We start from the raw sequence: 14,316 nt of genomic DNA, 5'->3' as shown, positions 1-14,316 counted from the left end.
GATGGCGGTCATGTCTGGGACAGGTGTAAGGAAAATAAATATGTCTTCTTTTAAGCCCCCACAGAGTGTCTGAGTTTGCCCCATCGTCCTTCAATAGCCCCGCTGTGATGCATCACTCCCCTTTGCCATCACTGACAAACCTCATCGGAGAGCGGCGTGCTGAGCCTCCGAAATGGAACATCTTTCATTGCGATCCACTGTGTCAATATTTGCCCACTGGCTCAGGCCAAATACACAGATATTGAAAGGCGTCACACTCGGAAAGGCAGAAGGAGGAATGTGCCAGATAAAGAAGCCGAGGTGTGGATGGAGAACCACACCTCCTCCCTGAGCTGACAGCACGACTTAAAGCAGCAGGGCCCATGTCTCAAGTCAGTTTATCTTATATTTTAGGTATCTGTAAAAAAAGACATTTAAAATGTGTTTACTTTTTAAGAACTACCGTATATGGCACTAAAACTAGTTAAAAAAGTTATGTGTCAGATTTTTACTGTCTTGAAAACATGAAAACTCGCCGCAATGGATTTATAAGCACTTTTCACAACTTTCAGATACCAAAGCAGAGGTTTGTTGTCATGCTACTAACAACTAGCACTAAAGCACAATTCCTGATTATTGGACAATAAAATGTGTTATGATTACATACAAACATCACACATCAGACATATTTTGACCTCAAGAGCTGTTTACACAATATATGTGTACTGGAGCAAGACAAATTTTGCTTAAATACATAGTTTTAAGTTTGCTTCTTAAACAATACATTGAAACACCAGGTCCCTTTTAAAGTAAAAGAAAACTAGTAAAAAGAATGATTACATTAAAGATGTGATTTGCTTGTACATGTCTACTTTGTCAAACACTCCAAAGCCCCATTTATACCCCACAGTGTACCCCTCTTTGTCTCGGTCATGCTGACTATTATTAATTGAGTGTCATTTCCATGGCAACGTCATCTCCCCAGCCCCCTGTTACATCATTTAAACCCCAGTGTAGTGCACCGGCTCCTGCCCCCTTCCTGAGTGTGCTGGGATGTGCCTCCTTTCTGCCCCAGGCTTGTCTCACCCCATGAAGGAGGGGGTGGGGTACAGAAAACCTTCTTTTGTCCCCTCGTCAGACCCAGTGGGTGACAGGAAATACCCTGACTATTATTGCCCACAGTGACAGTAGGATTTTAGTTACGGTATTTTGTGCCCAGGAAGACATTTGATTATGACTTTGAGTGAAAGTTAATATTTGTTTAGCAGTTATGGTAGAGAAGTATTGTTATTCAGTCGTATAGTATAAGATACTCACACATTTTCCCCTTTGGTTTAACTAGTTTGAGGCCTTGGCTTTACGGCTTCTGTATTTATTGACTGTACTCTGTTTTGTTTTATCGTATAGCACTTTGATCAACTTTGTAGTTAATGGCACTTTATACATAAACTGGATATGGATAAAACATGACTTAAAAATCTACAATCTACTTTTTCAACCTCTTTATCCTGTTTTCACTGTAGCCCTGGTGGTCACAGAAGGAATCGCAGCTCTGTCAGTTAATCCTCACTTTTGAAGATAGTTTTTGTGCGCTCAAGTGTGCTTGTGTGCGTTGTGTGTACTAGCTGCTCTTTGTGGCTGCATCTGTCTGCTTCTATTGTCTGCAGGGGTCCATCTGCTGGCCTCCTCCCCCCTCCATAGATCCCCCCTCCCTCCCCGGACCCCTCCTTTCGTCCAATCACGCACTGGTTTGGAGTTGTGTAGGAAAGCCAGCTGTCCCTGCGGCCTTAGTTTCAGTCCTGAGTCCTCTCTCAGGCCACAGTTTTGGAGTATTTCCATTTGAATTAACTGAAAGTATTGAAAGTCATTCGGCGAGCTGTAAGTCTGACTTGATTTCTACTTCTCTAAATGGACACTAAAATGACCTAAGACATAGCATTGATAACTTAAACTTACAAATAATTATTTATTAAAACCAGTAGCATAGTGATGTAATGGAATAACTTTTCTTTAGCCCAAAGCTTTATGACCTGACAGGGCTGTGGTTAATGATTCCTTATTTAGTTTTTTTGTACATCTTAATACATATTTGACAAAGTTGCATTTTCCAACTTTATATTGGATATGTAGTCACGAGCCTAACTGTCTCTAGTGCCCACTGTAATAAGAACCTGACTTTTGTGGTTCTTTTGGGGTTTCATCTTGAATGCTTACTCTGATGATATGTGCATAATTCTCAAACTTTGAAATGAAGCCAATGTGTATTATTTTTGCTTCGACAAGTCCAACAAACACAGCCGTTTTCTGTGCTCGCCAAATCCCCCCTAGCTGTAATATTTCTGCTTGTGACATTCAGGCGTTTGACTCCTCATTTTCCATCACTTTCACTTGTTTGTTTGGTAGAAAGGCTCAGTAAAGATAAAACCAACAGAATCATCTCATTTAGCTCAACAGATGTCCTTAATCCTGGCTAATCCAGCATGTGAAGCGGTTGTTTTCTTAGGCCAGACCTGCATTGGAGCTTTCCACAGGCCAGTTGGACACTCGCTGCTGGACCCCCTCTGGTCACCACTCTGCCAAGTCCAGAAGGAATAAATAGTGTCCTCAGCGTCTGCAGTGTCTGTGTGTCCATAACATATGTGAGGCTATTTATGACAATTTGAAATTTAGAGCCAATATACATTTTAATGTTGAATTTTTATTACATTTCTACTACATTTATCACACAATATTTGCCCAGGAGATTATTTACAACTGCAACCATTTCAGTTTATGGTACCAGCACTTGCAACACCTTGTTTATAATAATAAAATAATAAAAGATCATTTATCATTATCTTGAACAGAAAACAGAGTAAAGCTTGTCATCAATTCTTAAGGTATTGTTTTTTTTGGTAAGAGTATTTTCTTTTAACCTACAGAGGTACTTTTTCAGGGTACCCAGCACTAATTAGTAGTACAGAATCATAGTCTTTCGTCAAACTCAGTGTGGATTTGACATACTTCTCTGTGAGTTGATAAAACTGCTTTTTGTTCATGTACTCTGTAAATCAAGAGTTACCCTCAAGTCAATAATGGCTTCTTCTGTCCCCAGCTCTCTCCCTCTTGTTTCTAAATAGTTCATTTTGTGCTGTAGTCCTATACCAACAATGTTTAATACAGAGGAAATGTAAATCACCCAGAGGATTCCCACACATGTGCCACTCTTCTTCTGATCTTTTATTATAGTTTTCATTTACATAGCAGCTCCCCTGCCGTGTGGGCTGATTGAGTCTCTATAGCAACATGTCTATCATTTGAACATATGTCCTCCACTGCTATAATGTTACATACGAGGGCGGACTCAACTTCAGTTTTCTGACTGTTTACTTTAATTGTGCCTATACTAAAAGCTGTATCTAAACATATTCAGCCTGAGCAGGTTGATGAAATTGACACTAAAGGGGCAAAAACAGGATATACCCCACCTCATCTGGCCAGGACTGTTGCATTTCAAACAATGAGAGTCTAGGACAGTGTATTTCAACTTTTTTTGAGCCAAGGCACATTTTTTTCATTGAAAAAATCAAGAGGCACACCATAAGCAGAAAATGTAAAAAAAAAATGAAACTCTGCATCCTATATTTACAATATAAAGTAATTCTCATCAGATTATTTTGAACAGGAATCAAATAAACACACAAAAAAAGCATTTTATAATAAAATAAAATATTTCTACTCACTCAGTGTGAAACCTGATATTTTTTAGACCAGTTAGGTGTAATTGGATAATTTCCTACGGCACACCAGACAATATCTCACGGCACACTAGTGTGCCACGGCACAGTGGTTGAAAAACACTGGTCTAGGAAACTGGCGGCAGTTATTCTGATGTTTTTAGTATTAGCTCCTAATCACCATATGATGTTGTGTTTTCTGATCATCATGCACAGACATTAGTACTACTTATATACAAGCTGTCGTTTATATTTTCATAATCTAAAACACTCTTATTTGTGCATCAACCACTCATATAAAAGCTAATATGCCACCATTTGTGTACAATCCAGTCCATCTATCATTACATTGTGCCTCTGAAGTCAGCAGTACATTTGTATGACAGATTTTTCTTGACTATAAGTTTACTCTTTGCTTTATTTATTATGTAGAATTGGCATTTGAGAGCTGGCATAAACAGAAGCAGACTAATATATCCTCCAAACATGTCTTTTCAAATGTCCTTTGCCAACACTTTATTCATGTGTCACTTGTGAAATGACTTCAGTTAAACCCGCAATAGCACTCGCTCTAATGACCACAGTCAGAAGCTGCCAGCAGGGCCTCTCTTTCAGTTCTAGCTTTTACTTCGTCAAATATCTTCTCAGCATCTTTTGTTTTGTTTATCTACTCAAATGAAATGTTCAGAGCAGATTTTGAAGCCGATGCTGTGAGCTCTTTGTTATTCCCCTCTCTCACAAACAGAAAAACAGTCATTTGGGCCAGCTCTCCTTCGATCTGTTTTTCCAAAGCGCTGTGTCCATCTCAGTCGCTCAAGCATTCACTTTCCGCCAGCACAGTTTCTGCCTAATCATTTTCTCTTCCTTCTTTCTGAAAAGTTTGAAGAAAAATAACTTTGAAGTCCTTGCAGCTTACAGACTGAGATTTGATAGAAGACAAGATTTGGGGGTCACATTGAATAAGATGAAGCACATAGATGTCACAAAAGCTTTAAATTCACCCAAATAGATGTATTGGGTCACTGAGGGCAAACTAGAAGTGGGTGATTTGCCAAAGAATAATAAATCATCTTTATTATTTGCTATAGTTGTGGAAGAAGCAATCTTGTTACTGTTATTCCAGTACGTGAATCTTTGCTATTACTGAAGACAGAGTTGTTAAATTCTTGGTTAAACCACATCTAGACAGCACACAATGGCACAGAAACCTTCCTCCCATAGAAATATCCTGTTCAACATCCCTAAAGTTTAATTACCAGCACATGAAGTGGTCGATAGAAGGACTGACCATCTCCGAGCTGGTTGTAAATACTTGGGCTGCAGCAGCTTTTGTGAGAGACTCAGTACAGGTCTGTGTCAAATGAACCACATTGACTCTACCATTTGCATTTAAATAGATTTATTGTCTGTTATTGTGGTACAGGGTCTGACCACATGATCAGATTTTACAGAGTGAAAGAAGCAGGAAAATTGGATTCTGCTGCACAAACAGACATTAATGCTGTTGAACTGAATGCCCCAGGTGTATTTGGTAGAGTCTTCAGAAAATTGATAGTTACTTCATTGCTTTTGCCACTAAGAAAACTGCCATAAGAGGTAAATTAATTTATTTCATGAAAGGATCCGGGACTCTTTGATTAAGTTTGGATTTTGGTTGATAACTACTTTCACTTGTGTGTCATTATTAATCTTTTCTTACAATGTGACATAATGGCCAGTATAATCTAGAGCCTCTTGGGTGTGTTGGTTTTTGGCTGAAGCTTGACCTGCACATCTGGACCAGTGGGCGCCTGGTCCCTGGTGCCAAACTCTGTGTGTGTCCATGTTGATAAGCTCCTTCACTGCCAGTCCCATGGCCCCACTTCTCTGCTCACTGCGCAAGGCTTCGTAATGCAAACATAAAGGACGTTAGTTTAATTTTGAACTCATGTTTTACCTGTTTGTATAAATTATTTTATACTTGCAATTGATGACATAATTGCATTTGTGCTTGTTTCTGAAGTGAAGGAGCTGAGCATCTTTCTCCAAGTAAAGGGCAGACTGAGCTGTGTGTCTTACCTCTGAGGACCGAAGGCCTGAGAGTAAATGGAGTGTAAACAAAGAAAACGTCGAGCAGCTGTGCTGATGGGAATCTGAACAGCTCCTAATGTGCTTTTCAGCAGCCTGTTATCACAAAGACACAGTATCAAACTGGAGTACATAATGAGTGTGCATAATCCTGTGCGCGCAGGACACAAGGACGACCTTAACCATGTCCAGAGAGCTGCGCCAGTCCCACAATTAAACGTCGGCTGAGAGAAGCCTCTCGTATCATGATGCAGACACAGAGCTGGGTTCTTTTGGACCACATATTTCTAGAGCTATTACTAGAGCTGTTAGAATTCAACTCAGATAGTTAACATTTGACCACTTTCTCTTCGGTATTGATGGGAAACTGCTGCTATTAACTGTAAACTATGACTTGTTATAAAATATGAGTCTGACAGTTGTCATTTCCATGACCATCACATGCTGAAAAAGCCGGTATAAATAGAAAATAACAATGTCTCACCAAGCACTGACTTGATGCCGTATTTCTAGTTATGGCAACTTTATATGTTGAGCAGATATGTGTTGCAAAACAGAGGACGGATGCAGCAGCTGTTTCCTGTTTATGCATGTACAGCACTCGCGTATATGTTATATATATAATATAATATAATATTTCCAGTGCATAATGCATCTAGCATGAGTCAAAACCCACAGTATTACACAGAGAGGGTAAAATGCTGTGTAGAAAAAAACTGACGATAAACCAAAAGTGGTTTTGTGTTTATGCTAGCTTTATTCTTGTCTCACAGTGACACAAACTAAACGTCTTTCTGTGAATTGCTCAAATCGGCCTTATGAATACAAGTGTAATTCAAATATGATTTTGCCAGTGGAAAACAGACAAAAGTGTCCCTCTACGGTAATGTTTGTGTATCGCTGCTTTGCAGGAACACTTTGCGCATTTGCTTGTGTCTTTGTAGCTGCCACAGCTTCTGGCACTCAGTGACAGAAAACAGCGTCTTCTGTTGCTGTTGGTGATGTTCATGAACTGAAGCATGTTGTGCATAAACTCTGCTCATTGTTGTGCTGCTGTCGATCAGTGTTGATGCTCCTTAAGCACCTGTCTTTTTACAACTGTCCAGCGCTTCATGTCAGCATAAGCCTACATCACGCCATTGGGTGTGTCTTGCTGGACCTGTGTCGTGGCCTGGGACAATTCTAATGGAAACTCTCCCCTGGTTGGGGTTCCCTCCCCTAACTGGCCTGCACCAAGGTGGCCCCAAGTGAGCCGTGCCAGTGGAAAAAAGGCTTAAGATTTTCAAGTCTGTGACTTTGTGCCTTTTGCTAATGTTCTCATAATTTTAGCTCATATTTAATAGTAGACCTTCATATGTAGTTGGAGTAAAAATGCAGTCTGCAGTAATGAGAGGGCCTGTTTTTAATAGCGATGTTGTTCATATTTTGTGTTTGTAAATAATTGTTTTCTAATATATAGTCATCATGATTTTGTCATTAGTTCACTGGCCTAATCCACTCTTGCTCTCTTCAGAGCCCATTGCACTTATTTATGATGATTTTAAAGGTTTTTATAAATCATGTCCTCACATGCGATTGACCACCAGGTGTGCCTATTAAAACTGATTCTGCTCTGCTAGTGTTTGAGCAGATCTGAACCAGAGTGGTTTGAGTTCAGTGGCTCTTTGGATTCACTACAAAGATTTTTTTCTTTGAGCTGAACCATTCACAAACAGCCCTTCCCTAATATGGACTGCGGTAAAACAACACATCACACGTTTTATATGACTTTGGGGTTACGCAAAGTGCTCTCCCAACAGTCTTTGTGTCATTTAAAGTACTTGACTTTGCCGATCAATTTGTCAACACCACTTCTCTCTGTTCGAGGTGTAAGACATGGCTCTCAGGAGGAATCGCAAGTTACGCTCTAAATGTGGACTGTTTATTTCAATCCACAAAAAACACATTTCAAATGTCAATACAAGCATGTCACACAATTAGACACACACCTTTTCTGTCTTGGGTGTTTTCTTTAGCACCTGTTGTACATGATGTGTTTTTATTTTAGTGCTGGTTGTACATTATGTGGGAGGCTAAAGTCCAGTGCAGAGAGACCTGTGTCATCAGCCCCTCTCAGCTGTGTCCTGTGAGCTGTAACTTAACACCACAAGTGTCAGGAAAGTGCTCCTCTGTCAGTGTGGCTCTGCCCTCTGGACCCTCGCTGATGGAACTACCTCAGTCAGAAGCTCTGTGTGTGATGCAAGTGCAGAATAGATTGTTTAGAAAAGTCCAGACAAAGCCCAACACTCTGCACCTGCTGCTCTGGGCTCTGCTCTGTGGTTAAATGTGCGGTGCAGTTAGAAGGATGAGGAAATCATGGCCGTAATGAATTTGGCAAAAAAAAAAAAAAAAAAGAAAGTAAATAGAACGTTTTTACAGAATCACAATTGTTTTATTGCCAATGTCAGTGAAAAATTCACTGTGGTCATGTTGCCACATTAAACAAAGAATAATAATATAAGCTATGATCAAATAAAAATAAGGGCCTGCATTGAAATAAGGTCAATAAAAAATAGACTTTAATATACGAATACAAAATGTACAGTCTGGGCAGAACAACAGAGCATTATTGCAAGTCTCGCAATTGAACAACAACATTTCCTTGCTAATCTTATTCTGAATTGTATTGGATTTTTGTATAATTAAACTCTGCTCGATGTGTTAAAATGTGCCTCTAAACGCAATTCTGATTTTAAATTATAATAAGTTACAGTAGCAATGCTTAACACAGAATCACATGACAGCCCTAATGCAATATGTCATCAAAACCCATGTGGGGAATATTTAATACTTTAACGTTCCCGTATTCAATAATCAAATTTAGAACAGAATGACTGTGAATGTAATCACCTTTTGGGCTAGATTTGCTAAACAGGGCATGTTCTTGCACCTGTTGTATTGTTGCTGCATGAGAACAGGCCCCTGATGCTTATGCAGCAAGTACATGTGAGTGGTACCTGCTGACTGCTCTCTCATTCAGGTTTGTGTGAGCTCTCCACAGGAGGGGCTCCTCTGGCTCCTTAGCTGCGGGGCTTTGAATGTGTGACCTTTGATACAATCAGAGGTGGGCCGGTCTGAACAACCATGAATGGACTCCGCTGGCCCCCGGGCACCACTACTTACCCCCCACGGAGAACATTGATTACATGAAACAATGAGGCCTTCTACAATCATTGCGTATTTTCATTTAAAAATAACCACACCTACAAAATATGATATATTCTGGTCTAATTACAATAATAATAGTTTTCCCAAAATCAGTTCTTAAATCAGCGTTCAAAGAATTAATATTCTATTTGATATATACAGCTGTACCTCAATGTCTCAGTCTCAGTGTGTGAGATTAGTGGAATATGCACAGTGTAGCAAATGTGGTTATTGAAGTTTTTACTGGAGCGCTCTAAATGTCAGATGCTACTGGAGCCTCCCTAAAGAACTGCATTATTTTGTCCTCAAGTCTTCATTATTGAACAGTATTGTTTCCTTACACAGCAGCATTTTCCAAACACAAAAGATTTTTCAGTTTTCTAATTCAAACTTTGAGTAAATCAGCTGTGCAAATGACAGGTACAATTGTATTTTTCTTGGCATTTGCTATTGTTCCTCTTCACCGAAATGCATTCTCTGTCTAATTACAGAATCCTGTGTAGCTAGTCAGGCCTGCAAAAGCTTTCAAACTGTGAGCTGCGTTGCTTGGACCAAAATCACACAGTGCAGCCTGCTGCTGTCAGAGCATAAGAAATCCCTCACGTCTGTCTTGCCCACGCCCACAAAGCAGAGCACAAAGCATATGTGCAGATGTGAAGCATACAGGGCTCGGGCCACTATAAAATATTTACACTGACTGTGTTCAGTTGTGCGGTTGCAGCGGAGGGGCACTGACGTGTACTTATCTGTGCTTTGGAAGATGTATTTGTCTTTCTTGTCCTAAAGAGGAGGAGGCAGTGGACATGTGGGGGAGGGGAGAGTGTGGTTGGTGTGAGGCCAGTCTGCCGTAGCAGCTCTGAGCCCCTGAACTAAAGTGATCTGCTGCCAGGCCTGTTCTGCTCACAAAACATGCTAAAGCTCAAAACACCTGGGTCCTGTTCAAATGAACTCTGATTAAACTCTGAATATTCAGGGAGAATGAGGCTGTAGTTCTTAAAGTCATTAAGTCCATTTTGTGGTCGATAGTGTCTTAAATGACCAAATGTTTTATTGGTCGACTAATTATTTTATTGGGATTATACAGATTTTTATGGACCACAGCAGAAAGGAGAAAATATGGAGTGAGTTAGCAGGAGTTTTGGAAGTGACTGGACAGTCACTTAAAGAGGTTGTTTTGTAGTACTTCTCTGCGTACATATAAGTTTTAGCACAAGATCCTAATCATTTTGAGAGCTGCGCTGTGACCCCTTTTAGTCGATGAATTGGTTCCACAGAGCATGTCTTACTTGATGACTTCATCATCACAACACTGGGTCGATCAGTTGTTCATTCATTTTTCAGGGAGTTTTTGGTTGACAAAATGCATCAGTTTAATAAAAGGTGATCAATAGATGATAAAAGGTGGCAAAAAGCAAAAGTGTCATGATTTTTATTTACAGAGATATAGTATAAAATAATATTAAGCAAATTATAATGCTGACTCTTACACAGCCCTTATTAAATTAAGTGTTTTTCTTCAAAAATATACAACTTTAAAGCGCCATTTCTCACACAGCTCCTTTTATAGTCATGTAACCAGAGGACAATATTCTGTATATAGTATACTATAATAAACAATTCCACAACACATCAGCCTTTATTGCTTGTTTACATAATCATTTTGATGTGCAGCTGTAGAAGGTAGCTGCTTTCAGAGCTGTATGGGCTTAACCAGGACGTTAGACGCTGTGCTAGAAGCAATATAGAAGCTAAGGTTGCAATATAGAAGCTAAGGAGAAACCAGTTTCTCTAGTTTCCAGCTATAATGTATGAGTAGTGTCACTTTGTTGTACAGCACAGGCTCTCTGCTCAGTTAAAGTGCATATGACAGGGTAGACTACTCATTTTACTAAAGCACAGTCAAGACCATTATATTTAAGATTTAGCTAAAAATGTTAGCTTTTTTTTTTGCCAGTTTGGACACTTTTTAGGTTTCAAATTTTATTTCCTGTTTGGAAATCCTGACATTACGCTCGGGAATTCCATAACTGTTACCTAGCAACCATGTAGTATATTGGGCCGAAACTCCTGTAATGTACACGGACAGTATTATTTGGTGATTAAAATACAAGAAAACACCTTTATTGTGTTGAAATAATGTTGTAAAAAGAGTTGTTTCTTACATGAGAATTGTGCCAAACTTTTGGATAGTCATCAATATGTATCTACTCTACCTCCTGTCATTTATAAACATATTTTTCAGACCTTTTTCAAACATATCTTTGCAATACTGTCTCTTGATTAGTGCAAAATTATCATTAATAGTTATAACAGGTATTATTGCACCAAATTAAGTCAAAATTTGAGAATCACCAAAACTTTCATATGTGCTTGAAGTCACATAGCTCGCCTTTTGTCTCCTCACAGAAGCTGGCGGTCCGGACCTGTCCTGTTGGGACAACCAAGCCCCTGTCCCTCATCAAGAGCTCCGGCCAGGGCATCGCCATCTCTGTGGTGCCAGCCAAAACCCCTGTCTCTATGGTTACAGCACACATAAACGGACAAAAAGTGCCAAGTTCTGAATCACTGCAGACATCCCCCATCAACCTCCAAACCAGTAGCCGAGTGGTGGCTGCAAGTGTCCACTCGCTGAGCAGCAGGAGAGCCACAGAGCTGCCTCCATCCCAGGTAACCATACAGCAAATGTAAATATGATGGTGCATTAGCAACTATATTCATTACATTAGATCCATAAATATCCTCTCATGTATATGTGGCCAGTTTCTATGGCAGTGATTTAAGTTGTTTCTATGGCAACGGAAAGGTTAAAAAGGTTCACATCCACATCCCAAACAATTTCTTGACTTTATTATTTCCACTTCAAATTCAGAAAGAACAATTATAGATGAAATGTTGGTGTATATTGTCCTTTGCCTTGAGTTCATAAGTGTTTCATTGTCAGTGTTAATCATAATAATCCAGCATGAGGGAAGCTCTCCAAGCAGAGTGAAATCTCCTTCAGCACTGGTAGTACATCGTTTAAATGCAACCTCACAGTGCTTCTGTCTAAACAGAGGAATGACATTCTACATGAAGGTCATAGTCTAATGTAGACCTAATGTTGTGACCAGATGTTTCTCCATTGAAGTGACTGAACAGACTTTGTTGTTAAAACATTAGGAGCAGTTTGAGCTGGGCTTGTTAAAGAAGTCTGTTAGGATTCATAGCACAGTGCAGCATCTCCACTCTGTATTCAGCACCACAGCAGGAGCAGGCTGGGCTGGGCCTGGCAGCCTCACACTCCTGCAGTAATTGCACAGCCCCTCAGAGAGAGAGGGGCCGAGCCTCAGGCCTCAGGCTCCACTTTTATGATCACACTGTCTATTAGCCCCACTGTCTGTCCATCACCTGTCTGTCATCAAAAAGCGGTATCTCAATATTGCATACTGATATGTTTGAGAATAAAGTAATAATAATTGCGTTGTGCCTTACTTAGTAACGCAAAAATGGGTACCATTTTAAGGTACCAGTACAGTGCTAAAAAAAATTATGCAGATTTTTTTTTTCTTTTGATAATTAGTTTTGCCTGGTGGGTGGTGGGAGAACACTACATAAAGTTGCTAGGCAGTGTGACCACAAATGAAAAATGAAAACTACAGTTTTCATTAAAAATATACATGGAATTTATGAACACAATGTGTTATTCTTGTTAATGATTAATACAGAATAAGTTGTCAAAACATTCTATTCAGCTACTGGTACTCAGCCCTAGTCACACAGAGGTGATGGGTCAGAGCAGACAACTGTGTGTTTTGTGCACTTATAATACACTACTTAAACACTCCTCCATCCATCCACAATTGTATAATACTCCAGTCAATCAGAGAGCAAACAGCAAGGCTGCAGTGTTCATTGAAGAGGGGGGGTGTCCCACAGACCACCTGGCCACTAATTTGAAGATCAATAATGAGATGTAATGGGATTGCTGCATTGCATGAGTGCACACGTTAGAGCCACATTGTTTCAGTCAGCTCAGGAGGGCTTTCATTATGTCACCCAATCCTCTGCCACGTTTCACTTAGTCACTTATCCCAAACTTAGTCAAGAAATGTAATGATCCATGTTAAAATGGATCAGAGGATTATGGAAGTGGATCATTGTTGTACGTAATATCTTCTTCTTTTGTGATTCTTCTCATCATTCAAGAGTAACAAAGTCCTGACCAAGGATATTCCTTTAAGTGGTTCCTTGTCCAGTCTGAGTGAGGCAGCCAGAGAATACTGTACATCTGAAGTTTCCCCTCATTTAGAAAATACTTCTTCCTTCAAATTCAGCACAGGCATTTGCTCTGATCATTGACATGTGATTGAGAGAGTTATTTTAGTCTTAGAGGATGGACTTGGCACAAGTCAAAATTCAATAGAATCAATGAAGATATTGACTATAAGGCAATAATTGAATAATTTGAATACTGTGTGTTGTTCTGTTCCATATGATAATGAGACTCAATAGAAACATCAACATGCTTATATGGAGCAAAGTAAACTCAAGACAGCACCCTCTAATGACTCCAATCTGAACTACATGGTCTTGACTGATGTTTGCACTTCTCTAACATACTGGAAGTTCAGAATAATTCATAACATTATTTATATAACATGATTTATTAGTATTTATACATTTACTGTATACTATAGGTAAATGTGTTACGATATTTCTTTGATAGATATTGTTGATTCCACATTGACGTCTTATGTGTATGTCCTGGTTAAACATTCTCTCCAGTTTACCTTTTATACTTATATTTAACTTAAAAGTATTTTGCTGTGCAAGTAACTTGTAGAGAATATTATAGCTTAGTTTAGACGGGTCTTGCATCAAACCACTTGAGTTGAGTCATCTGTATCCATTTTAGCAGTAAATATAAATGTTTAGTTGGACATGTGTAGCTCAGGTCGCTCTGTTTGAGTCCCCTCTGGATGACACAGTGACACCCTGATTTATGGGTGCTGCTTTATAGACTTATGAGGATGGAGGTGGGCTGCCAGCCTTTACTGCAGACTGTCATCTGTCTTAGCTATGCTCCACTCAGCTCTGAGAAAAGGAAATTATTTCAAAAACAGAAAATGTCTCTTCCAAGGTTGTGCTCAGAGAAAGGGGAGCAGCCCCCCTCAACGAATGTGCTTAGCTTTGGAGAAAAGAGGCAACAATTACGAAAATGAAAGCCTTGCACTGCAAGAATTTTCATCTCTGCAGTTGCCATAGGAACAGGCCTTGGCTGCCTCCTCCCCCTCCTCGCCGTGCAGCCTGTTCTGCAGCACAATACAAAGCAAGGAAGAGATTTTCACTGAACAAGAACGGGGGGAGGAGAGGGTGGGGGAAGAAGGTG

At 39.7% G+C, this 14,316-nt stretch overlaps 1 protein-coding gene across 1 annotated transcript in view; it reads left to right on the top strand.

The window, feature by feature from the left end:
- Positions 1-14,316, top strand: part of phf21b (PHD finger protein 21B) — a 39,051-nt gene that overhangs the window by 20,312 nt on the left and 4,423 nt on the right. Inside the window, exon 3 of the mRNA XM_055231856.1 lies at positions 11,355-11,615. Coding sequence (XP_055087831.1) covers positions 11,355-11,615 — 261 coding nt within the window. The remainder of the gene's footprint in view (positions 1-11,354; positions 11,616-14,316) is intronic.

This window comes from Periophthalmus magnuspinnatus, chromosome 23 (assembly GCF_009829125.3).
Source record: "Periophthalmus magnuspinnatus isolate fPerMag1 chromosome 23, fPerMag1.2.pri, whole genome shotgun sequence".
Classification (NCBI taxonomy): domain Eukaryota; kingdom Metazoa; phylum Chordata; class Actinopteri; order Gobiiformes; family Gobiidae; genus Periophthalmus; species Periophthalmus magnuspinnatus.
The sequence above is the reverse complement of the archived record's forward strand: the minus strand, read 5'-3'. Positions and strand labels throughout refer to the sequence as shown.